The 27470-nt window shown below is 44.8% G+C and overlaps 1 protein-coding gene across 1 annotated transcript; it reads left to right on the top strand.

Moving 5' to 3' along the window:
- Nucleotides 1-20830: 20830 nt before the first annotated feature.
- Nucleotides 20831-21766, top strand: LOC141049938 (olfactory receptor 10A7-like). The gene has a single exon (XM_073546780.1). The coding sequence runs from the start codon at nt 20831-20833 to the stop codon at nt 21764-21766; it is 936 nt and encodes a 311-aa protein (XP_073402881.1).
- Nucleotides 21767-27470: the final 5704 nt, after the last annotated feature.

The following is a 27470-nucleotide window of genomic DNA, read 5'->3' as shown; positions in this document are numbered from 1 at the left end:
AGCCGCCATCTGCTCCACCACCACCAGCACCCTGACCCGCAATTCGGGTAGAGTTCCCCGCAACACCCCACCGCCTCAGGCCTGTAACGGAACCGGAGCACAGCCAGGAGGTCCCAGGTATGATTGCAGCCCCTGCACATGGGAAGGCCCTGGGGTGCGCGCCTGTAGTGGCGGCGGGACAGGTCGTGTTGGACCTCATCTGGGACCGGGGCATGCTAGTCCCAAGGGGGAGACATCTGAACCCCTTACAGTGGTACCGCGGGCCCCCAGTGGGTGAGAGCAGGTCCTGGGAGGAGGAAGAAGAGACCGAGGCCCGTTGTCGAGCTACCCTACGGCAGCTGGCAGCTGAATATCGGGAGAGGGAGCAGAGGAACATGTCGGTGCTGGGCCCTGATTTAGACCACAAAGAGCGAGCCCGTGCTGGTCACAGTGGTCCCCGGGATGTAGCTGGTTGGGGACAGGTCCTGAATGTGAACCAGGAGAGGGGTTTTGGATTTATAGCAGACCCCAAAAGGATCAGCGACCTGTTCTATAACCGGCGGGACGTGGTGCAACATCTGAGGAGGGCGCATCCTGTCAGGAACCTGCAACCCGGGCAGTATGTGACATTCACCCGGCATGAGGGACTCAGGGAGTGGTACGCCCTGAATATCCGCCGTATTCCCGAGGAATTTATGGAAAGGTACAAGCCGAAGCGACCAGTTGCTGCCCCTCCACCCACGGCTGCCATCCAGACCGTTCCTCTACCGTTCCTGAGAAACCAGCTGCCCCAGGACCAACACCTACCCAGCAGGCTAAGTTGAAATTTACCAATTTGACACCATGGGAAAGAGAGTACCTGAAGATTGCCAACAAATACCTTACATCTGGTAGCAGTCCCAGTTCGGTTTCCAGAACCCCAGGAGGGGACCACCATTAGAAGATCTCCCTTTTCAAATCTCGTTGCCCAGGAGGGTTTGTTGCACCAGTTGTGCCCTTGCTAAATTTTGTGCCTTTTTGTTCATCATGTTGCCTAGTTTTTGATTGGCAGCGTTGGTTTCTGATTGGAACTGAGGAGATCATGGACGCTGAATGATCCAAAACTTTGTTGTAAATAGTTTGCACCTCTTTAGGTGCCCTTTCTTGGTTTGACATATAGAGACATTTTGCGAAGATAATGTTTTTGCATGGACACTTTTCAAAGATGATGGCTACCTCAAAGGATACTGCAAGAAATCCCGGCTGGGAGCGGTGTCCAGCACTTACAAGAATCTTTGCAGTTTTATTGAAAATTATTTGATAATGTGTTTTATAATTGAGAAATAGTTTTTATATAGTGAGAATTAGGAATGTCTGATATAGAGATGAGCAATGTGAATAGAGAATTGAAAGAGACAGGTGGCAGACCAGGTATTTGCGGTCAGTGTCTTGCGTCTAGTAGAATGAGAAACAAGAAAATTGAGAGTAAACTGACAGTTTAAGAGAAAAGTAATAAAGAAATGTGTTGCAGAGTATAGCACTTTGAAAGTAAGAATTGCACTTAGAATTAAGAAATAATTGCACGGTTTAACTTAGAATTTTAAATAGGATTGTTGGTAACATTCAAGATGAGTACATCCTATATTAGGAAGCTTAGTATAAGAAAAGTTTATTATGCATTACAAAATTTTTGTATGTGTCTTTGCTGTTTCCTTTGTTTGCCTTGCAGCCTGCGGACGTGCTGTGTTTAAAGGGGGGTATGTGGTGCCCCTGAGGCTCAGTCGCCACAGAGGTACTGCACCTTCTCCTAAGGTGTAGTGGCCCACCATCCAGGTAAGGTGGGAACTCCTTGCCACACTCCAACACCTGCATCCCACACACAGGATAGTTTGGCAGAGGACCAGATTGCAGCTCAATGCTTAGAGGGTAGCAGAGCACCTTTCGTGGATCCTTGCTTCGTAACACGAGATGTGCTGGGAGGTGGGTGGAGTTAGTATAAAAGAAGGGGAAAGATAGGATCTAGAGTGGAGTAGAGTTGAGTCTTAGAGGAGTCTGACAGGAGGTCAGTCGGGAAGGAACCCACTCAGTGAGGAGTGGGGGAACCCTGGAAGAAGGGATGGAGGAAAGAGTGCTGCAGCTGCCTCAGTGATCTGAGCCAGCTGGCATGGGAAAGGAAAGAGAAGGAGAGACGTAGAACTGTATTTCCATAAGAGAGAGAAAGACAAGTACGGAACGAAGAGGAGAGAGAACAGTGAGGAGGAGTGGTGTTGTGAGTTCATTTTCAGGTCCACCAGTTGTGAGTTCTCCTTCCAGGCTCCCTCTGGTGGTAACTGAAGGTAGTGAGGCTGATTTTAATCAGTAGAAATCTGCCACCTGATAATGAGGATGACGATTGGACCTCAGGAATCTCAGACTGGATTTAAGACAGCCGACGCCCTAGTCTGGTGCCGGTGATTCCTTCTGGCTTGTCAGGTCTTGGTTTTCAGCTCTGCTCCAGTCTTCAAAAGCTAAGTTTTTTCTGCTATTGCTCACACTTGATTTTGTTGGTCTATTCAGTTTTTTGTGTGGTCAGCCAGCCCCGGCTGAGGCTGCGCTAAATTTCCACTCTTATTTATCTGTATTGTCCCTTATTAGATTGGCCTCTTTTTGCTCTGTCTCAGAATATTTCAGAGTGCTGATATAGTGGGAGAAGTCTAGTGACTTCAGGGTTAATTTTGTTATCAGAAGTGTTGGACTTCATTTTTGTAGGTTTTTTTTTTGCAGATTGCAGACAGTGTCTTTCCTTTCCTATCCTTTCTAGTTAGTTTGGGCCCCATCATTTGCTCAGCCTATTTTCCTGCCTGTGTTTGTGCTTTCATCTTGTTTCACCGTCAATACATGTGTGGGGGCTGTCTTTCCTTTGGGGTCTGCTCTGGGGCAGTTAGTTTTCCCCTTTTCTTGCTTCAGGCTTATTTAGTCCTCCGGCTGTGACGAAGCATCTAGGACCACCGTAGATATGCTCCACGGCTCCTGCTAGTTGTGTGGTTAGGATCAGGGATCTGCAATCTGCATATTTACCAACCTCTCTGATTTTCTGTGACTTAGCTTGTTTTGTTTTTTTCTCCTCGGTGACCCATTCATAACAGAGTGGGTTGGATAGGAACCCTGCCTATAGGTTCTCAGCGCAAAGGCCGGGGCCCAGTCCCCGAGGTTGTATGGACACTTATGGTTCTGCAGCAGACACCGGTGGAGTAGTTGGCTGTAAATGCACTACTCCCATCAAAGACTTGGGACACAACAGCAAACAAATAGAGAGCCGGGATTCAGGAGAAGGGAGTCCCCGAAGCAGGCTACAGCTGTCTGTCATACAAGTAGAGTTGTTAGGAACATCTGACAGGAGGAACTTCAGGGAACCACGGTACTGGAGTTCTTCACACTAAAAGGTGCAATAGAGGAGTCGTTCAGGAAAGGCACATGCTGGCGGGGTGCTGGCAGGGAGAGTCCTATCTCACCTGGAGGTTGGCTGGACCTCTGCCCCGGAGGACACAGTACTGAAGAGGGCACCTGTGTGCACTACAAACTGTGCGTAAAGCTTTGAAACTGCAAGCCCTGGTGTCCTCCATTCATTCCCGCATCAGCAACGCTACATCTGGGTATCCACGTCTACACCTTCTTGGGCCTCTCCTCATCCATTGCACCTACACTGCCCTGGGACTACAGCTCCACCTGTGGGAGCTACACCATCTTTGCTGCAGCACACCATCCGTCCCAGTGGATCTCCAAGCAGCGTTGGCTTAACATCTTACTTGCCAAACACCACGGGTGGCGTCACGAACTACTATTACATTAAGCCACAAAACCAACCACCATTGATATTGGGCGCCCAGGGCCACGGACTGGGTCGCCGCTGCTGTGACACCTCATCCCCCTGACACTGGCCCGGTCCCGAGTACCCCACAGCCCTGGGAGGGCGACCCATTTCTGCACCCTGTTAGGCTGCTGGAAACTCCAAACATTAATTAAAAAAATAAGTAAAAATACAATCTGCCGCTTGTGTGAACTCTCCCCACCCCCTTCCCTCATCAAACACGTCCCCCTCGCTTCTCATACAGTACCAATATCCTAACGAAAGTCCTAGCATAAGTATTAGTGGAAACTCGATCATTTACCAAACTTTGGCCAAATTTTGCACATTTTGAGGCAAAAGCTTGGAAATCTGAACATGAATATGAATGTGCAGTGTTCGTGCCGACTTTGAGATTGGCGAACGTTTTCCGAGCAAGTTTGCTCATGTCTTCTAAAGAGTAGTACATCTGTGAATTCTTGATACCATCTTGATACCAAATATAGCTCTCTGACATGAGCAGTGATCAAGCAGCCCCACATAAGGAAACTGCCACCATGATGCTTCACTGTAGGTACTTTGCATTTTCCTAAATTTATTGTTCCATCAATAGATGATAGATATAGGTTAACTACTTTGGAAATAGTGACCCTTTCATAAGTCCAGGACATGGTCATTACAACCATGGAAATCAACAAGTCATGTCCAGAATTCAAATTTGAAATGTTCATTTGGCTCCTGTAAAGAAAGACCTCAAAACTGTAGTTAAAGCATGATGGGAGCTTCTTTAATAATCTAGAGAAATAAAAAAAATATCTTCTATCAGTGCACTTCAACTGTTCTGTCTTGATTGCTAGTTAATTGAGAATGTTGTCCGTGTGAGATTCCAGTAGCACAGCTGTTATCCTGGAGGGAATTCTCCTTTCCATATGCTATATTATTATATAAAGGCGACAGGTTCACCTTCTCCGTGTGAATCCAGCTGTTGCTCAAATGCGAGAGGCATCGACATGGATACCGGGAGTACATGGAGAGATGTCACTAGAGGCACCGGATAAAGAATAGGTTCATATATATTGTGTAAGGTTAGATTTTCACTTTCTTTGTCAACCTAACTGTATTTCTGTAATTAAATAAATGTAAATTTAGCAAAATGGTTGTCAGGCAGATGACATTTTGCTGAATTGTAGTGAGCAAAATCCTAATAAAAAATGTTTCACCCCACTGCCTGTTGGTCCGCAACTAGGGATGAGCGGAGTTGAAAGTTCTGTTTGGTATCCAAGTGTCATCCTGAACTGGACCCCAATCTTGAACCAAGTAGAAGTCAATGGGAACCCCAAATTCGGTGCTTTAAAATGACTGTAAAATGGTCATAGTAAGGGCTAAGGGGCTTCAAAAGGAACGTAAATGGGGATAAGAGCAGGACAAATGCCCAGCAAACACATTTGGATAGGTAAAAACTCAAAATAACGTAGAATCGCTGCAAAGATGACACATTTTGGGATGTGTCATCCCAAAAGGCTTGTGAAGTGAATTAGATTTAAAAAATGTTGACTATGAGGCCCTGTTCCACGACTACCGTGAGCATACGGATGGCACAGGGAAACTTTAAACGGTCATTGAAAAGTTAATTTTGGCTGCTTTGAAAAATGTAAAATTGCATATCAGCGTAAAAAGCAGGAATCTGTCAATGAATGCATAGAAAAAAAGCAATCAACTTACGGACCAGAAGAGATGTGTTTGACCAGAATGAACACTCATTTCCAGCAGATGATACCAATATGAGACAACAAGAAACACAACAAGATGGCAAAATGCAAGAACTGGACGACCGCATGCACATCCCTTCTTTGATGCTCTCATTATTTTTTTAAGAGGTTTCTAGGCAAAGTACTCCCACAAACATGGCTGCAGATTCGAAAAACTTGCGAGAGACATTGGTGTATAAGATTATAAAAAAATTGGAATGCACAGTACTACAAGCCATAGGCACATAAGAGAAGAATTTTTTTTCGTTTGTACTTTACTATCAGAAACATAAGTGCAGAAGAGTAGAAGAAATGATTTTGATGCACATGACTCCCACCGACTTGGTTGTAGATTACTTTTCAGTACGCACAGTACAGTCCTAGACACGGGTGCAGAGTACACATAGCGCACCTATTACTGTCCCTCACTACAGATGAGTCCTGTCCCTGTGTTCCTTTTGAACAAGGAGGACCAGGTCCAAGTAGATGAGGAGATGAATGCGGCGGTGTAGGTAGAAGAGACAGGGGTGCAGTAATACAACACTATATTTAGTTTTTTCTTTTCCTTCATTTTTTTAATTAATTTATTTTTTAATGGAACTGACTTAAACAACCTAGAATTAACAGTACTATAACTATTAATCTAGAGCCAGGAGGGATAGGTCCAAGTGGAGGAAGAAGTGGACGTAGTGATATGAGTGGAAAAGGCACAAGAAGAATATTCTGAAAGTTTTTTTTTTGGAGCGGAAGGATTTTTTAAAATTTTTTATTTGCTTTTTTTGTGATTTTTTTTTTTTCATGGAACTAAATAAAATATCAAGCTACAACCAGGGGGCGAAGGCCCAACTGGAGGAGTTGGATGTGGCAATGCAGATGGAAGAGGCAGAGGAGGAGGGAGCTATCACATTTTTTGAGGGTTTTTAATTTGAGGAGGAGGCACCCAAACGATGAATGGCAAGTAGAGTTGAAGAGTGGCTGGTTGCGGCTGGTATAGTTGTCTAGTCAGTCCTGTGGGATCCACGCCTGGTTCATTTTAAGGAATTTTAGCTTCCCTACATTAGATGTGGACAGGCAGATGTGTCTGTCTGTGATTACATCCACTTACATGCTAAACACACATTCCACAGAAAACTAGCCGCAGGGCTGGACAGCAAGTAGAAAGCATAAAGGGCAAGCTGAGACCATTCTCCTATTTCAGATCCCACAAGTTAAATGGGGCAGACTCGTCAGTTAGTATGTGGAGGCATGTGGACAGGTACTCTTCCGCTATGCTGTATCAGATGGTGTTACCGGATTTTGTGGCATGCTCATAAAGATTTGCCACATTTTGATCATGCTAATCCTTCCTTCTGAGGTGGTGGAGGTGCCCCAGCTACATTGCTTCAAACCACCTAGAGCTGCTACGAGATTTCACCCTTTGTTGCACACTACAAAGCCAAGTTTTAGGTTCAGCGGCAACAACCACTCGTGTCTGCTTTTTGATCCCCTTCCACAGCTAATGTGCAGTGTGGGATTTGTCTCCCAAACAGAGGAGTCTAAGAATAATCTGCTGTCATTTCCCACTGGCGTTGCTGAAGTTGCTGATGCAGGCCATTACTGTGACCAGATGAAGAAGGGGTGGAGAAAATTAAGTAAGAGGAGGCAACTTGGACAGAGAAACATCAAGCAATCCTTTTTGGTGGTAGGACATGGGCTACAATGCTTTCCACCTTTGTCCCACCCACAACTATATTTACCCAGTGAGCAGTTAGTGAGATGTAGTGTCCCTTCTCATGCTTACTGGTCCACGTACCGGTGGTTATGTGGCCTTGTGACTGATGACGTTGCGCAGGTCACACTCTATTTTCTCCTCAATATACATGTGCAGGGCAGGGATGACACATCTTGAAAACTAGTGGCGGCTGTGAAGAACTCCATTAGATTTTTATACTTTTATCTCCACCAGTCGAAATGGCAGCATTTCAAAGGACAGTAATTTGGGAATGATATTATTCAGGACCAAGGCTTGTGGGTTGGTAGGGGGGTGTCTCTTCTTTTTCTCAAGGATTTGGGGGATGGAAAGCTGGACATGGATGGTGTGGAGATGCTCTGTGACACTGGTGGTGGGGGTGATGCTGTCACATTCTCTCTTTGCAGGGAGGAAGGTGGCCCTGTTTATTGTGAGCAGGAAGAAGACGGAGCAGGAGGCGGCTTAGAGCTGTCATGCATTTTATCGTGTGTACTCCACTGCACCTCATGCTTGGAATTCAGATGCCTTGTCATAAAGATGACGCTCAGGTTCAGAAGATTTATGCCTCCCCTCAGGCTCTGACAGCACAGCGTGCAAACCAACCATTGCTAGTTGTTGGCACATTATCTGAAGAAATGACATGCCAGAGAGCTCTTTTGAGCTGGCTTTAGTGTTCTCATTTCAGTGGTGCGATGGTCAGTAGCAGCCAATGTACTAGCTAGGGGCTGCCCGCTATGCTTTTGCACCCTGCTCACTCTTTTACTGTGCTGCTGGATCAGTGTGGCCACTTCCTTTTCCTTCGAACTGCACACATTACTAGGATGGCCTCCACTCCATGTAGGGTCTAGGACTTTATTATCCTCCACATCATCTGCCACACACTCATCTCTCCTGCCCTCCAATGCTGTAGTTGACAACTGTGTTTCTTTATCCTCTGAGATGTGCTGTGGTGTTCCACTGACAGTGTACACTTTCCTTCTCCTGTACTGATCCTCCAACTTAACAAGTGGTTGTGCATCAGTGCACTCATCTCATTCTCTTCCACTCCTGGGACAGGACTAGGTGAATGAGTTACGGAACGCCAGTCATCAAAAAGCAGAAGAGATTCCGGCATGACTTGGGGCTGAGACTGCAAGGTTGATTTTCAATGGGATGAGGTGGAAGTCAAATGAACATTTTCCTTAGGTGCCAGTGTAGGGTCGGTGGGCCGAGCTGGGGGGTGGTCCCTCGATATACCGTGCAGTGACGTACAGACACAAGATGAGGCAAGTTTCGGGTACAACAGGTCCAAGTTTATTCTCTTGCCGTCCGCCTGATGGCCTCCAAAGTACACCGCACTTCAATTCTCTTATCGGCCCTCCATTTCCAGGGCCGCTTCCTGCACACCGTACTTTACACCGAGGACGTACATTTACGCACCATCGCCTCTTCACTCTTCGACGCTCCTGTCAGATCCGTCACTGTGGCCGCCTTAGGCCTGTAAACCAACAGCACTTTTACTGATCAGTCGTCTCTCTCTCAATACGGTATGCTTTACCTCAGTGCCTCGTCTATACTGCGGTACTCTGGTGTCAGGACCACCCCCCTGACTTTCTCTCTCCTCAGTCCCCCTGGTTCGGTTTTCCTCACAGTGCACAAACTGTCGTAGTCCTCCTGTCCCTGGAGCTCCCCCTGGGGACTGGAACTTACTGGAACCCTCCTGTCAAATTTATATCATTCCCGGTTCCCTGTAACTCCGCCCCCCATGACCAACGGTTTCCTAAGCCCTAAGCTGATGTCAAGTCCTTTGCTCACACTCCTCCCTGCCCTCTAATGGTCAACCCAAGGTACTGCACGTCCACTACACTTTCTCAGCTGTTTCCCCACTGTAATAACAGACACCTGTCTAAACTGTGCAAACCTTCCTTTCTCTATTCTGACCCGTCTGTCCTTCCGTCAGGTCACCTTCCCTACACCAGCTCTGCATTTTCTGCAATGGATTGGGTGGAAGAAAATGCTAAGGAACTGAAGTCATTTTCAGCCATTCAATCTAAGACCTTTACAACATCTTGTGGACTCACCATTCATGCAGCGGTACTCGGCCCTGCAAAATGACGCAGAACGTCCTGTCACCTGCATGCACAGGCACAAAATGACCATGTTGTCTGCCTGCAGCACCACCAGCAACTACACAAGCACCACCATGGCCACATCCACATCCTATTTGTGCTCTCCTCATTTTTGGAAGTTTTTATGACACTCTATTCGCACAACGATAGAAGCAGAGTAGATTTGTATTTTGGGCACAATACTCATATAGACACAGTGCTACAGTAAAACTATTTGTTTGGTCTACAACTGGTAAAAAAATGGCTATAGAGTAGATTTATTTTTTACACACACTATATAGACAGAACGGCACAATCAAATTATTTATTTGGACTACAAATGGCAAAGAAAAGGCTGAAGAGCAGATTTATTTTTTATGCAAGTTACGTGTACAGGCATAGCTGCAGAGTACACAGAATCCTTTTGGAATAGTGCTCCCACAGGCAGGAGTGCAGATCACACACAGAGGCTTAAAAGCACAGTGCTCCCGCAGGCAGGGGTGCAGATCACACACAGAGGCTTAAAAGCACAGTACTCCCACAGGCTAGGATGCAGAGTACACACAGATGCTTAAAGACACAGTACTCCCACAGGCGGGTGTCATAACTCTGCTGTTGAGTGTACCGGGACCAGGAGCTCCTTCCCTATCCCTACCACTAGGGGCGCCCTAACTCGCCCTGTTCCCCGGATTACTTCTGATGTTAAACGTACCTTGCCTTATCTCCTGGATCTGCCTTCAGTCAGTACCCTTCACCCATCCGGGGAAGAGGGGAGTTGTAGTGTACCGTAATACACAAACAAGACTAACAAGGTAATATGAACACGGGTAGCAGAAAATATCAAACATAATAATATACTCACACAGACAACAGATGAATGCACTGGGGAGTGGAGGATGGGGTAAACCAAAGTAGAAGAAAGGGAATTATCACACACTCAAAACCTAGCAACAGTTATAGATAAATCCGCCAAACTCCTTCTCCAATAATATCCAACAACTACCTCCAGTCATGCAACAAAAACTACCTCTGACAAGGGGTGCTAGCAAGGGTCCAGATTATATAGGAGATAGGAGTGGCTAACAGTGCACAGCTGAGAACTTTAATGCAGGAAAGCTACCAGGAGCTCTCAACTGAGTGGCTTAACCCCTGCAGTGTTAAAATAAACTTGCATTATTTATTATTAAGTGCTTCTAATTAGTGCAGGAGTAGGAGAAATCAGAGGCAGCGGTCTTCTTACTCCTTTTTGTCCCATAACAGTACCCCTCCCTGCTACGAGGGACCTCCGGAACCACATAACTGGGTTTATTGGGGTGTGCCACTTGAATGGTCCAGATCAGCCTGGCCACATTGATGTCACATGCAGGTACCCACATTTTCTCTTCAGGACCATTTCCTTTAGAGTGTACCAGATACTGAAGCGATCGACTAACTAAGTGAGAATCAATGATCTCAGCTATCTACCATTCAAAATTTCCATCCACAATGACAGAAGATGGTGGTAGCAGTGATCGTACAGAGGACACAAGATATTTTTTGAGTGAAGATCGATGAAACCTATTATGGGTCCTAAATATGAGTGGCAAAGCAATTCAGAATGCTACGAGATTGACAACGGTCACAAGGACCAATGAGCCTGGGACCCAGTTTCCAAAAGGTAAACTTCAACTTAATGTTCCTTGAGGGCAACCACACCAAGTCACCAACACACTGGTCCGGACCCATGAAATGTCTAAGATCAGCCACACTCTCATATATTCTTTATCGTCCTCAAATTATCAAGAACCCCTTGCTGCACAGATGTAATTGATGATGGAAAATGTTCTTCTTCAGGTACTCCATAAGAACAATTCCTATTAAATGAGATGAACTGAGGATGAAACCCATATGCTGAGAAAAGCCGGGACTTACCAGTAGACTAGTGAAAACAATTATTTACAGCAAATTTAGCTAGAGGCGAGTAGGTAACCCAATCTTCTTGATTCTCAGATACAAAACACCTAAGATAACTCTCAATATTCAGGTCAGCCCATTCAGTTTGCACATTAGGCTGCGGGTAAAACGCCGAAGAGAATGACAGGTGGATCCCCAAATGAGTGCAAAATGCCCTCCAAATTTTGGAAACAAACTACACCCCCTGGTCAGTCACAACATTGGTAGGGATCCCATGTAATTTTACAATCACACCAATGAAAATTTACATTTGGCATTAGGTAAAGCAGGTAGCGCAATATAACGTGACATTTTAATGACTCTATCCACCACCACCAAAGTTATAGTATTACCTGCTGACATGTACAGATCAGTGATAATATCAAGCAATAAATGAGTTCAAGGACTACAGGGAATTGCCAAATGGTTGGAGAGACTTAAGGTACTGTCACACTTAGCGATGTACCAGCAATCCCGACCAGCGATATGATGCGGTCAGGATCGCTGGTACATCGCTAAGTGGTCGCTAGTGAGCTGCCACACAGGCTGATCTCACCAGCGACATTGTAGGGGTCGGGGATCACTTCTTACCTGTCAGACGAGGCGACCCTGACGTCCTCCCGCCCGCGTCCACGCGTCGCTCGTCATCACAGCAGGAAGCCCCAGCAGGAAGGTGACGACGAGAAACGGTCCAGGACGTTCTCGCGATCAGCGATAACCAGCGGGGGAGCGGTCGGAGGTAAGTATCACACATAGCGATATCGCTAGCTATATCTCTATAACGTCACAAAAACCAGTGACGTTACAACGATATTGCTAACGATATCGCTTAGTGTGACAGGCCCTTTAGACGGACGAGTATAAGAGGTTTTAGAGAGCTCACACACACTGCAGTCTACTACATAGTCCCAGACATCCAGATCTATCCCTAACCACCAAAAATGCAGAGTAAGAAGATCTGTGGTGGCTTTATTACTGGGATGTCCAGAGAAGACCAAATCATGATGTTCACTAAGAACTCTCAGATGAAGATTCACAGGTACAAATATTTCCCTAACAGCACGGGCGACCCCCTGAGCCTGAACAATCTCTTTCTCAAGATCGGAGCATATAGACGCAATAACCACTCCTTTTTATAGTATAAGAACAAGTTCATTATTACCTTCATCCCCAGGAAACCAGCGAGATAAGGCATCCAACTTAATGTTCTTGTTCCCCGGCCTATATCTAACAAAAAGTTAAACCTGCCACTCTTCAAAGGTCCAGTTGGTAGCCAAGAGTTCCCTGTTACCAATGTCATAATTTCTTTCACAGATTACAGTTTTTTTTAGAAAAGTATTCACATACAGTAGATGTCATTTACCAGGAGATGTACCCTGCGACAATATAGCCCCCACTTCAGACACGTTAACTTCTACAATAAAAAGCTGAATGACCTCAGGCTGCATGAGAATTGGTGCAAAGGGAAAATGCTCCTTCACGTTATCGAATGCGTCCCTAGCCAGATTGGACCACTTGGAAAAGTCTGTCCCTTTCCTGGTCATATCCTTCAAAGGTTTGGCCACTACTGAAAAATTTTTGAAGAACTTACAGAAGTAGTGGTTGAAGCATAAAAACATTGTAGCTAGTGTTGAGCGATACCATCCGATATTGAGAAATATCGGATCGGATTGGATCGGCCGATACCCAAAAAGTATCGGGTATCGCCGATTCCGATACCGGAAGTCACATTCAAGTCAATGGGACAGAAATATCAGAATTAAAAAAAACCCTTTCTGTACTTGCACATCCTGTTCGAGAGGGGGAAAGAGTGTGGGCGGTTCGTGGGTGGACACTGTGCGTGTCTGTGTTTGCGGGCGAGGTCTGTGCGGGCTTGCCGGGGGTCTGTACGGGCCTGCCGGGGGTCGGTGTGGGCCTGCTAGGGGTCTGTACAGGCCTGCCGGGGGTCTGTGTGGGCCTGCCGGGGGTCTGTGCCAGCTGCCGGGGGTCTGTGCGGACTGCCAGGGGTCTGTGCGGGCCTGCCGGGGGTCTGTACGGGCCTGCCGGGGGTCTATGCGGGCCACCGGGGGTCTATGCGGGCTGCCGGGGGGTCTTTGTGTCTGTGTGCAGGCATCATCCGATGGGACTGCAAATCCCATCGGGTTATGCCTGCTACAATGACAATGATTGACACATTAGCCAATGATGGGACAGTAGTAGTCCCATCATCCGGCTAATGTGTTGAATGTAAATCACTGTCATTGTAGCACTTGTAGTCCCATCGGACGATGCCTGCACACAGACACAAAGACCCCCGGCAGCCCACACAGACCCCCGGCAGGCCCGCACAGACCCCTGGCAGCCGGCACAGACCCCCGGCAGGCCCGTACAGACCCCCGGCAGTCCGCACAGACCCCCGGCAGCCGGCACAGACCGCCTGCAGGCCCGTACAGACCCCCGGCAGGCCCGCACAGACCCCCGGCAGGCCCGCACAGACCGTGCATCATGATGCGCACAGACCGCGCATCATGATGACATCATTTCAGCAGCCAATCTCAGCCACAACAGTGGCTCAATGCATTATGGGAACTTCCGATTCCAGTATCCGATATTGTAAAAATATCGGTACTCGGTATCGGAATTCCGATACAGCGAATATCGGCCGATACTCGATATTTGCAGTATCGGAATGCTCAACACTAATTGTAGCGCCTTCGAATCTTCAGGATGATCCCGATCCGGTACCGCCTGGATTTTTCCAGGATCCATGCAAAAACCAGTGAATGATAAAATATATCCTTGAAAAGGGATCTCCTCAACTGAGAACATGTATTTCTCTGGTTTGACGAATAATTTGTTGTCTCTGACTATCTGTAAGACATGCCTTACCCATACCTGATGAAACTCAATGTCATGTGAATGAATAAATATGTTATCAAGATAAATTACAACAAATCTACCTGCCAGGTTACTAAAGGTGTCATTTACAAAATGTTGAAAGACTGTGAGAGCACTTGTCAACTCAAATGACATCACAAGGTACGTATAGTGTCGCTTTGGTGCATTAAAAGCTGATTTCTACTCATCCCCCTCTTTTATATAAATGAGATTATAAGTCCTTCTCAGATACAATTTAGAAAGCCATTTTGTTCCTACAATCTGATTAAAGAAGTCCGGGATGAGAGGGAGTGGGTACAGATCCTGATTGAGTTCATGGAACTCTAGGCAGGGGCATAACCCCCATCTTTCTTCTTCACAAAGAAAAACTGTTCAGCAATGTGGGATGAGTATGGTCAGATATGACCCTTTGCCAAACTTTTTGCAATATAATCCTTCATTGCTTGGCTCTTTACACCAGAGATATTGTATGGTCTGCTCTTTGGCAACTAGTCCCCAAGAATAAGATTAATAGTGCTGTCATTAAAAAGATGGGGAGGAAGTTCTTGGCACTTCTGCTCTGAAAAAACATCCTCAAAGTTAGACAGGTGCTTAGGCACAGACTGGGTATTCATCCTAGCAATCCTGGTGTCCAATCAGTGTCCTTGACAATAATGACTCCACTTTACTACCTCTCAAGTCCCACAATCTACCACAGGGTTGTGCAGAGTGAGCCAAGTAAGTCCAATAGCACATAACAGTCAATACATACTGAGTGCATGTCCTCTATCTGTTGATGTAACCCCTGGATGGTTTAGGTTTAATTCTTCAGTCCAGATAGGCAAAAATAAATGGATTTCAATATGAAGAAAAAATGGTGCCCTACCCACAGAGTAGACATGTACACCCGGGTTGATAATCTCCCCGTTACAATGAAATAGGGAAAGACATGTGTGGCGCCCCCAGGAGTATGGCCGCCACAGTGGCTTTGCCTTCCTCCCGGAAGCGGTGAAGGGTCTCTCTCGCAGTTAACCTATGCATGCAACACAGTTCCACTCCAGGCCAGCACGGGAGACTCTGATCCGGAATTGAAGGGAGGAGTGCTCTCTGAGGGCCAAGAGGAAGGAGTGGTCAGTTAGTGCGAGGAGGTCCACGTGTGCAGACATGTGGAGAGAAGCTGGAGGTTGAGCTGAGGAAAGCGAGCACCCTCACAGTGAGAGCGCATGAACTGGAGCCTGGTCTCCACGGTTGTATGGATACTAATGGTCCTGCAACAGACACCAGAGGAGTAGGAGGCTTTAAATGCCCTACTCCCATCTAAGACTCGGAGGCACAACAGCACGGAGTGAGCCAAGAGAGGAATAGCGGCTACAGCTGTCTGCCATACGAGCAGTGCTAGTAGAAGAGAATTAGGAGGAACTCCAGTGTAACTCAGTACTAGGAGTACTTCATCCTTAAAAGCGCTAAGAAGGAGATTGCACAGCCCATCTGCTGCGAGAGAATCCCTGAGCTGCTTCCAGGCTAGCCTGCTCCAGTACCATCTGTAATCAGGACCCTGGACTGCATTTATCAAGTAAAGGTACAGAAATTGCACCCCGCTGTGTCTTTGTCTGCTTCCTACCCTTCCGGCACTGCTACATCCCTGTGCCAACCACATCTACACTGCCCCGGAACTACAGCTTCACCTGTGGGGAGCTTTTACATCTTTGCTGTACCATACCATCGGTCCCAGTGGATCTGCATGCAGCGTCGGATTAACATCTCACTTGCCGAACACCACGGGTGGCGTCACAGGGCCACGGACCGGGTCACCGCTGCTGTGACACATCCCGCTGACACCGACCCGGGACCGAGTACCCCACAGTCCTGAAAGGGCGACCCACATGCACCCGCAAAATGGCCCTTTCTTTTATAGTAAAACATACTCCCCCTTGATGCCGGACAACAAACTGATTTCCAAAACTAGTTGCCCCACCCAAATGCATAGATTCCTCAGATGACTCAGACCAGTTTTCCCTTGGCCCCATACCTTCCACACATTTGGAGTATCTCTTTTTGTCTCTGGTGAAGACACAGATCCACCTGGATAGTCAGAGACATGGCTGTCTCAAGGGAAACTGGAGTCTCAGAAAGGGCTTCATCCTTCATCCTTATTGACTGCCCTTGACAGAACTGGCAATGGACCATGGGGTCATTCCACTTAGTGTCACTGCACCACCTCCAAAACTCAGAGCAATACCCCTCTGTTGTCAGTCTCCCTGCTGAAGCTGATATAGTGTGGACTCAGCCAGGGATACATGGTCGGGGCTGTCGTATTTATGACTTAGTGCTGGGAAAAAATCCTCCACTGTCTGGAGTGATTGGGAGTGAGATGGGAGAGAGAATGCTCATGCCTGGGGGTCACCCTGAAGGAGAGAGATTATTATCCCCGCCTGTTACTCCTCTTTCCTTGAGTAACCTGAAGTATAGTTTACAGGTCTCCCCGAAAACAAAAAACTTGTCGTGTCCTCCAGAGAACCTGTCAGGCAAAGCAATCTTGGGCTCCACTAAGGGTAGCCTGGGAGTCATGGTCCCCAAAAATGTGTTAGGGTGCTGCAAAATGACCTGTGCTGATATCTGCTACCTCCAGCCTGAGCTGCTGCAGATGTCCTGTCAAAGCAGTGATATGAACCATAATGGATAAAAATAAACAATTTTTGGGCTGAGCTAGTGTCACAACTGTGTTGTCGTGTGTCCTGGGAACAGGGACTTCTTCCCTGTCCCTACTGCTAGAGGTGCACTAGCTCATCATGCTCACCGGATTACTTCTGATGGTGAAGATGTCGGGTTCACATACCTTGAATTAGCTCCTGAATCTGTCCTCAGTGTGGACAATTCCCTCATCCAAGGAAGAGGAGAGTAGTAGTGTATCATAATACACCAACCAAACTAGCAAGGTAATGCGAACAGGTGTAGCAAAAAATACTAAGCATACAAATATACACAAACAACAGAGGAATGCACAATGGAGTATACGGTTTAAACAAACTACGAGAAGAAAGGGAAATACGATACATTCATAACCTAACAAAAGTCACAGATAAATCCACCAAACGCTTTATCCAATGATAACCACTAACAACAACCTCCATCCATGCAGCATAAGCTTCTCTGACAATGAGTGCTAGCCAAGGCCCAGATTATATAGGAGATGGGAGTGGCTAACAGTGCACAGCCTTAAAGCAGGAAAGCTTCCAGGAGCTCTCAAATGAGCAGATTAATCCCTGCACTGCTTCAAAAAAACTTGCACCATTTAATATGAAGGTGAAGTGCTTCTAATCAGTTCAAAACTAGGAGAAATCAGACATTACAGTCTTCTGACTTCTCTCTGCCGCAGTAAACCCGCGACAGTGGGGTTTTAGCATACACACAGAGGCTTTTTGGCACAGTACTCCCACAGATATGGGTGCAGAGCATGCACAGCTTTTTGGCACAGAACTCCCACTTAGACATGTGCAGAGTACACACAGCGGCTTTTTTTGCAGCTAAATTCTGTCACTCACTTACACACCCCATTATCACCCTGGACACCCTAGAAAGTGAATCTCAAAAATGGTAACGTAAGCCAAATATTGATACTATTTTTACCCAACTTGGATTTTGTATGTACACACGTGTTCAAAATTGTTGGTACCCCTCGTTTAATGACAGAAAAACCCACAATGGTCACAGAAATAACTTGAATCTGACAAAAGTAATAGTAAATAAAAAATCTATGAAAATGAACAAATAAAAGTCAGACATCGCTTCTCAGCCATGCTTCCACGGAATTTTTACAAAAATAAAACTCATGAAATAGGCCTGGAGAGAAATGACGGTGCCCCTGAAAATAATGTGACAAAAGGGACATGTTAAATCTTGGTGTGTCCACTAATTAGCATCACAGGTGTCTAGAATCCTGGAATCACTGAGTGGCCTGTATAGAGGCTACAGATCCTCACTGTGCTGTGTGGTGACACGGTGTGTATCCCACTCAACATGGACCAGAGGAAGCGAAGGAAAAGAGTTGTCTCAGGAGATTAGAAAGAAAATTATATAAAGTGATAAATTCATTATGCGACAAATGTTTTTCTTCAAAATTACAAATGATCCAGCATAAAACAAAACCCTCACATGGCTATGTTGATGGAAAAATAAAACAATGATGGCTCTTTGTATAAGGAGAAGAAGTTCAAAGTGAGAAATACAAAATTTGCCCGATGTGAAATGAATGCAAGGCATAATTTAGAAAGATGAAAATGTCACTGTCCCCAGCCACTATTTGCATCACTGAACTATAGATTCTGGTTGAGCTTGTGTATTTAGTTATGTTGCTCGTGTCATGCTGTTATGCAAAGTTATTTGCACCATATAAGTGTTGGTAGTGTTGTAGATGTAGCAGTCATGCGGATCACCTGTAAGGCCAAGAAATCCACATAAGAAGAGCCTCATTGCAGGAATTGGAATCACTATACTAATCAATCTTCAGGACCTCAGATAGACTTGTGTTTTGGTAAGTGAACATCAGCTAGCTTTAAAAGGAACCTATCACTTGAATTAGGCTGTCTAAACTATGATCGACCTGAATGATAGCCTGGTTGTGTAAGGGGGTGAGATATAATGTCTTTCTTGCTTCCCTTCCTCGGATTGCCCTTCTATTATTAATAATTAATGTTTAGAGATTGTTAATTGATAATGTCTTTGATAAATGTCAGCGGTACTGCTACATAGAAATACGTATTATGGCTCATCTTGTATGGTATTGCCACAGGTATATATATATACTGTATATATGTGTTACCATTCTGTAGAGAACTGTACTATATTGTCTTGTTTTCTTTTAATATAGTATAATATATGTGACTAATGTTCATGTACATTTAGGGTAAGTTGGTGTATCCTTCTTTGGGGACATTAGAGGGGGCATTTTAGTAAATAGTTCCTATAGATATGGGTAAGTGTGGTTCTGTTGTGGACCACTAGATGGGGGCATTCTAGGTATAGCTAATAGGATATTCTATAGAGGGTTAATTGTAGGAGTGGTTGCCGGGTAGTAAGAGGGAAGCTTGTTGGGAAGTTAAGTCAGACAGGGCCAGGGTTCTCTAGGGTCCACATGGGCTATAGGCCCAGACAGCTTGGCAGCCATGCAACGTTCAAGTGCAGTAGACCACGTTACCTTCTGCCACTGTGTGTCATAGCAGTGTGCCAGCGCAGGAAAGAAGAGATGTGGTGACTTATTGCCTGGGCCGATGCTTTTACGGCAGGAATCGGTAGGACTGATGAGATGAATGAAGTTGGAGCTTCAACAAGATTGGTACAGACTAGTCGGATGCTTTACCAGAGGCAACCAAACCTGGTGACTGATGATTTCGAGTCTGGGGTGAAATAGGCAGAAGGAATTGTCATCATGACAAGACTAGGCCAGGAAAGAACTGGGGAGCAGTCTAGGATGGTCCAGTCTGGGCTTGTACTGCACAGAAGCAACAGCCAGAAAGGGAAAGATGAGGAAACCAGTAAATGTCACGATGTGCCAACTGTGAATGTAACATGTGAAGTACTCAGTAAAGAAAGTGTTGAAGTTAACTTGGACTGTGTTTCCATTACTGGGGGTCACCTGAAAGAGGGACTGGTGTCGCCTAGGAAGTGCCCAGAGAAAGCTGAATCTGGAGATACAGGTATGCTGGAGAGAAGAGTGCAGTTTTCTGTAGAGGAAGGACTGGACATAGATATTGCAGTTATTCAGGTCACGACTACGGTTCTGTCCCTCCCTTACAGTTGCACAGTTGCAGCCAGGTATGTTTTCCTCTAAAAAATGTTAACATTTATGCTAAAACATAGTCTGAAGTAGTGGTGAAGGACCCTATGAAGAACCCTCACATCTCTGGGGAAGGTATCTGGCCTGCTTTTCCCCACACTGCTCTACTTAATTGACACATCTTACATGCAACCATAGAATGGTAGAGTTGGAAGGGACCTCAAGGGTCATCGTGTCCACCCACCTGCTCAATGCAGGATTCACTGAACCATCTTGGACAGATGTCTGTCCAGCCTCTGTTTGATGTATTCCCACTTGTGTACATAGGAAAAAACTATGTACACAATCAATTAAAGTGGTGCAGGGAGTAGCCGGCCAGGGGTGGCACCGGACTAGTCACATGTCTCCATATGGTTCATGCTGGCTCTTCAAATCATTTCCTCTAAAACGCTGGAGAGTTTCAGAGAAAACCATGAAAGGAGTGACAGTTTCCTTTTTATAACAGCTGATTGGATGTCCCCATGATCCACCATAGGTCACTTTCATACATCTATTTTGGTCTGTATTTTTTATTAGTTATTGCAGGACAAAATACAGAATATAAACAGAGAAAATAGCTAACAGCTTGTATCTCTTTTTTTTTTACTTCTGGCTCAGGCTTTACAAATGCTCATGCAAATTACTGACCAAAATACCTCTTTGTAAGAGTGTCCTTAAAACGGGAGTCCTATTGCACAAAGTAAAATAATACAGCTTAAAAAAGTTGAGCACAACCTAGACGAAGAAAGTTTTTATCACTTGTCCCGAGATTTTATGATGACGTTAGATACTGAAATGGGAAAATGATAAAATCTAATTTACAAAAGCAAATCCTATTATTATTATTGTTATCATCAGATCCTGTGAACCATCCAGGCCTTTAAAATGAATGACAGTAACCAGACCAGGATTTCAGAGATCCTATTTCTCGGATTTCACAGCATTCATAATCTGAAAACGTTCCTTTTTTCATTATTTCTCTTAATTTACATTGGAATCTTAATTGGAAACCTCTTGATCATTTCTTTAGTGACCGCTGATCATCGTCTTCGCACTCCCATGTATTTCTTCCTCAGCATGCTATCCTCTTTTGAAATATTTTCAACCACCAACATTGTGCCAAAAATGCTTTCCATCATCATCAAAGATGGTGACACAATTTCATTTGCTGCCTGTCTGATACAGTTTTATATCTTCTCTGCATCCACCAATTCTGAATGCTTTCTCCTCACAGTGATGTCCTATGATCGCTACCTGGCCATCTGCAACCCCTTGAGATACATCTCCATTATGGACCTCCGTCTTCAGCTTCATTTGGTCTTTTGGCCCTGGCTCACAGGTTATCTAATAACCTTAATTATTACAGTACTAGTTTATAAACTGGATTTCTGTGGTCCTAATGTCATTGACCATTTCTTCTGTGATCTTTCTCCCATCCTGGAGCTTTCCTGTTCTGATACATCCATGGTGGAGTTCCAGGCTGCCCTGTTTTCCGTTCCCGTAATCCTTTTCCCATTCATCTTCATTGTTGTCACCTACATTCTAATATCACTTTCCATTGTTAGGATAACATCGTCTATGGGAAGGAAGAAGGCCTTTTCTACCTGTAGCGCCCATCTGGTCTTGGTCTGCACGTATTATGGGACGTTGATAAGTGTTTATTTATTTCCACTAAAGGACGGTTCAACAAATATTAGCAAAGTGGTTTCTCTTCTATACATCATTGTAACCCCACTGCTTAATCCAATCATATATACTCTGCGAAACCATGATATCCTAGATGCTCTACGCCGATATTTAAGGCGGTACCTCAAAAGTTAGGATAACAACTATGTAAAAGGATATATTTAAATGTCAGAGCACCAGGCATCAATGAACTAATCATATATCTCAGATTATAAAAAGAAGGCTCTCATGGAGTTTTTACCTTCCTCTGGATCAACAGGTTAGGCTATAGGTTTCACGCAATGGATTTAAGTCTTCATTCAGCCTTAAAAACTATGGAACTATGGATTTCAATTCTAACGTTCACTGGATGACTGAAATTAATCTTTTTTTCATTAATTATTTTATAATATTCCCATACAACCCATTTTAGCTTTGTAATGGACACATACCATACATGCCCAAATAGGTGAAAACCTTTCCAACAATTAAAGGGAATCTGTCAACCCTTTTTTCGAATATGAACTTGTAGAGGTGTGGGCCAGGCTGGGGGGTGGTCCCTCTGTATACCACGCAGAGACGTCACAGACACAAGATGGAGGCAGGTTTCGGGTACAACAGGTCCAAGTTTATTCCTCACCGTCCGACTGACGGCCTCAGCAGTACACCATAATACCTTCACGGCCTTCCGTTTCCAGGCCTTGCTACACACACCGTACTTTTTCACCAGGGATATAAATACACGTACCGTCTCTTTTTCACTTAGTGACGATTCTGTCAGCGCAGTCACTGTGGCCGCCTTAGGCCCGTACATCATCAGCACTTTTACTGGTCAGTTATCATCTTCAATACGGTATGCTTTTCCCCGGGGTCTAGTCTGTACTGCGGTACTTCATGTCAGGACCACCCCCCTGATTTCCTCTCTCCTCAGTCCCCTGGTTTGGCTCTCCTCACAACACACAAACTGTCACAGACTCCTTGTCTCTTGAGCACCTCCCGGGGACAGGAACTTTCTGGAACCCTCCTGTCAAATTTATAACTTTCCCGGTTCACTGTAACTCTGCCCCCCATGACCAACGGTTTCTAAAGCCCTAAGCTGCTATCAAGTCCTGAACTCACACTCCTCCCTGCCATCTTGTGGTCAACCCCAGGTACTGCATGTCACCTACACTTTCCTAGCTGTTTCCCCACTGTCATAACTGCTATCTACCTAAAATGTGCAAACCCTCCTTCCTACTTAATGACAACTCCGTCCGTCAGGTCACCTTCCCTACAAGCTGACGGCACCGCCATCAGGGGCTTATCTACAGCATTCTGTAATGCTGAAGATAAGCCCCTGATGTAACCTGAAAGATAAGTTAAAAGAGTGATATTATATTCACCTGGGGGGGGCGGTCCGGTCCGATGGGTGTTGCGGTTGCGGTTCGGTCCGGCGCCTCCCATCTTCATACGATGCCATCCTCTTCTTTCATTCCCGTCGTGGCTCCTGTGCAGGCGTACTATATCTGCCGTGTTGAGGGCAGAGCAGAGTCCAGAGCCTGTGCGCTGCAATATTCTGCTCTCAACAGGGCAGAGCAGTGCACCTGCGAAGGAGCCGCAACAGGCAGCAAAGAAGAAGAGGTCACCGTCTGAAGATGGGAGGCGCCGGACCAAACCGCGACACCCATTGGACCCAACCACACCACCTGGTGAGTATAATCTAACACTTTTTTCTTATCTTTCAGGTTACATTGGGGGCTTATCTACAGCATTACAGAATGCTGTAGATAAGCCCCTGATGGCGGTGCCGGCAGCTCATAGTCGAATAATGGGGTGACAGATTCCATGTTTTACTAAACTGAGATCATTAAGTTGATTTACAAAGAGAGAGACAAAAATCCAGTGAGACAATACTAACTATACCTACATCATCTACAGAAAACAGGGAGGAAGTACTTTCTATACACAGAACAGTTACAGGAGAAAACAGAAGGCAATTCTATATGTACCTACATGATTTACTTCGAGGAAAGGGAAGACAGTTGTATTCATACCTACATTAGAGACAGGAAGGCAGTACTATCTGTGCTTATATTATTTACAGGGAGAGAGAAGAAGGCAGTACTCTCTGTGCTTATATTATTTACAGAGAGAGAGAGGGGAAAGCAGTACTACTGTGCCTACATTATTTACAGGGAGAGAGAGGAAGGCAGTACTATCTGTGTCTAAATTATTTACAGGGAGAGACAGGAAGGCAGTACTCTCTGTGCTTATATTATTTAGAGGGAGAGAGAGGAAGGCAGTACTCTGTGCTTATATTATTTACATGGAGAGAGAGGAAGGCAGTACTCTCTGTGCTTATATTATTTACAGGGAGAGAGGGGAAGGCAGTACTCTCTGTGTTTATATTATTTACAGGGAAAGAGAGGAAGTCAGTACTATCTGTGTTTATATTATTTACAGGGAAAGAGAGGAAGGCAGTACTATCTGTGTTTATATTATTTACAGGGAGAGACAGGAAGGCAGTACTCTGTGCTTATATTATTTAGAGGGAGAGAGAGGAAGGCAGTACTCTGTGCTTATATTATTTACAGGGAGAGAGAGGAAGGCAGTACTCTCTGTGCTTATATTATTTTTACAGGGAGAGAGGGGAAGGCAGTACTCTCTGTGTTTATATTATTTACAGGGAAAGAGAGGAAGTCAGTACTATCTGTGTTTATATTATTTACAGGGAAAGAGAGGAAGGCAGTACTATCTGTGTTTATATTATTTACAGGGAGAGAGAGGAAGGCAGTACTCGCTGTGTTTATTTTATTTACAGAGAGAGAGGGGAAGGCAGTGCTATCTGTGCCTAAATTATTTTCAGGGAGAGACAGGAAGGCAGTACTCTCTGTGCTTATATTATTTACAGGGAGAGAGAGGAAGGCAGTACTCTGTGCTTATATTATTTACAGGGAGAGAGAGGAAGGCAGTACTCTCGGTGCTTATATTAATTACAGGGAGAGAGAGGAAGGCAGTACTCTCTGTGTTTATATTATTTACAGACAGAGAGGGGAAGGCAGTACTCTCTGTGTTTATATTATTTACAGAGGGAGAGGGGAAAGCTGTACTATATGTGCCTACATTATTTACAGGGAGACAGAGGAAGGCAGTACTCTCTGTGCTTATATTATTTACAGGGAGAGAGAGGAAGGCAATACTCTCTGTGTTTATATTATTTGCAGAGAGAGAGGGGAAGGCAGTGCTATCTGTGTTTATATTATTTACAGGGAGAGAGAGGAAGGCAGTACTATCTGTGTTTATATTATTTACAGAGGGAGAGAGGAAAGCAGTACTATCTGTGCCTACATTATTTACAGGGAGACAGAGGAAGGCAGCACTCTCTGTGCTTATGTTATTTACAGGGAGAGAGAGGAAGGCAGTACTCTCTGTGTTTATATTATTTACAGAGAGAGAGGGGAAGGCAGTGCTATCTGTGCTTATATTTATTACAGGGAGAGAGAGGAAGGCAGTACTCTCTGTGTTTATATTATTTACAGGGAGAGAGAGGAAGGCAGTACACTCTGTGCCTATATTAAGTACAGGGAGAGAGAGGAGGGCAGTACTTTCTGTGCTTATATTAATTACAGGGAGAGAGAGGAAGGCAGTACTCTCTGTGTTTATATTATTTACAGGGAAAGAGAGGAAGGCAGTACTCTCTGTGTTTACATTATTTACAAAGAGAGAAGGGAAGGCAGTACTCTCTGTGCTTATATTATTTACAGAGAGAGAGGGGAAGGCAGTACTCTCTGTGCTTATATTATTTACAGAGAGAAAGGGGAAGGCAGTGCTATCTGTGCCTAAATTATTTACAGGGAGAGACAGGAAGGCACTACTCTCTGTGCTTATATTATTTACAGGGAGAGAGGAAGGCAGTACTCTGTGTTTATATTATTTACAGAGAGAGAGGGGAAGGCAGTACTATCGCTGCCTACATTATTTACAGGGAGACAGAGGAAGGCAGTACTATCTGTGTTTATATTATTTACAGGGAGAGAGAGGAAGGCAGTACTCTCTGTGTTTATATTATTTACAGGGAGAGAGAGGAAGGCAGTACTCTCTGTATTTATATTATTTGGAGGGAGAGAGAGGAAGGCAGTACTATCTGTGTTTTTGTTTACAGGGAGAGAGGAAGGCAGTACTATCTGTGTTTATATTTTTTACAGGGAAAGAGAGGAAGGCAGTACTATCTGTGTTTATATTATTTACAGGGAGAGAGAGGAAGGCAGTAGTCTCTGTATTTATATTATTTGGAGGGAGAGAGAGGAAGGCAGTACTATCTGTGTTTTTATTTACAGGGAGAGAGAGGAAGGCAGTACTATCTGTGTTTATATTATTTACAGGGAAAGAGAGGAAGGCAGTACTGTCTGTGTTTATATTATTTACAGGGAGAGAGAGGAAGGCAGTGCTATCTGTGCTTATATTATTTACATGGAGAGAGGAAGGCAGTACTATCTGTGCTTATATTATTTACATGGAGAGAGAGGAAGGCAGTACTATCTGTGCTTATATTATTTACATGGAGAGAGAGGAAGGCAGTAATATCTGTGTTTATATTATTTACAGGGAGAAACAGGAAGGCAGTATTATTGTTGCATACTTTAATGAGAGCTATTGTAAGCTTAATAATTACATATTCTTGTTTGTTGGTAATCCACATGGTTGATTTCACCCTGCAAGAAAGCTGGCACATTAATAAAGCAAAAATAAAACATTAGTAATGCAGGAAAGAGACAGTCTATTTCTGTCAGACCTACAAACAATTTGAGTATCTGAGGTTATAGGTTGTATTAATTAGAAATGAGCGAATATGTTTGGAAAACAATCACCAAACATAAATTTGGCATGAATATGGTACATCCGGATTCGTGATCGGTAACACGAGCATTTTTCTTAAAATTGGAAAAAGTCGGTAACATTCGGTAAAAAATAGTTTAAAACCTGGCAATTCATGTGCCATGTTCAGTAAAATCACAGAGTGACAGGTTAGAATGGAATAGATAGAATAAATATATATATATATATATATATATATATATATATATATATATATATATATGTGTGTGTGTGAACAACGACAAAGCAAAGTCCAGTAATAACGTGAGCAATCCAGGATGCTGTTAAAAATTTTTTTCTTTTTATTCATAAATCCATTAAAATGCAATGGTCCAAGCAGTTCAAAACAGCAATAACGCAGGAAAGTCGTGCAGATAGGACTACGCGTTTCAGCGTTAGAACCCACCTTCTTCACGGTCCAGAATCTGGATGATAATTCATTTTCAACTTGGACTGTACCAAGATGCGACCAACCAGACTGAAAACCACTGGTGAATGAACAGCTACGATCACAGCCTCACGGACTATCGGTGATGTCACTGAGGCTCCGTTCCCTGCTGGGATGAACTGTGGTGACCTTAGTGAGATCCCTGCTAACACCATGAGAAAGTTGCATGGTGCAGAGGCGAGTTCACTTCAGTGAAAACTGTGTTTAGTCTTACTTCAAATAAAGTACTTTATTCTGGCTATGTGTTTATTTACCATACAATTATAGGATTATAGTGGATAGGTGTCTTATAGACTCCTCTCCATTACTAAGCTGTGGGCTTGATGTCACCTGAAAATAAAAAGGTGACATCAACCCCACAAATATGAAGCCCACCTGCCACTGTTAAACGGCAAGTAGGAAAAGCCAGGCAATATGCCAGAATTTGGCGCATCTAATAGATGTGCCTTTACTGGGCAGCTGCGGGCTGCTATTTACAGGCTGGGGGGTCAATATCCATAGCCCCTTACCAGCCAGGGATTACCAGCCCCCAGCTGTCTGCTTTAGCAAGGCTGGTTG

Source organism: Dendrobates tinctorius, unplaced genomic scaffold, assembly GCF_039654945.1.
Source record: "Dendrobates tinctorius isolate UK_male_01 unplaced genomic scaffold, ASM3965494v1 ptg000151l, whole genome shotgun sequence".
NCBI classification, from domain to species: Eukaryota; Metazoa; Chordata; class Amphibia; order Anura; family Dendrobatidae; genus Dendrobates; species Dendrobates tinctorius.
The sequence above is the reverse complement of the archived record's forward strand: the minus strand, read 5'-3'. Positions and strand labels throughout refer to the sequence as shown.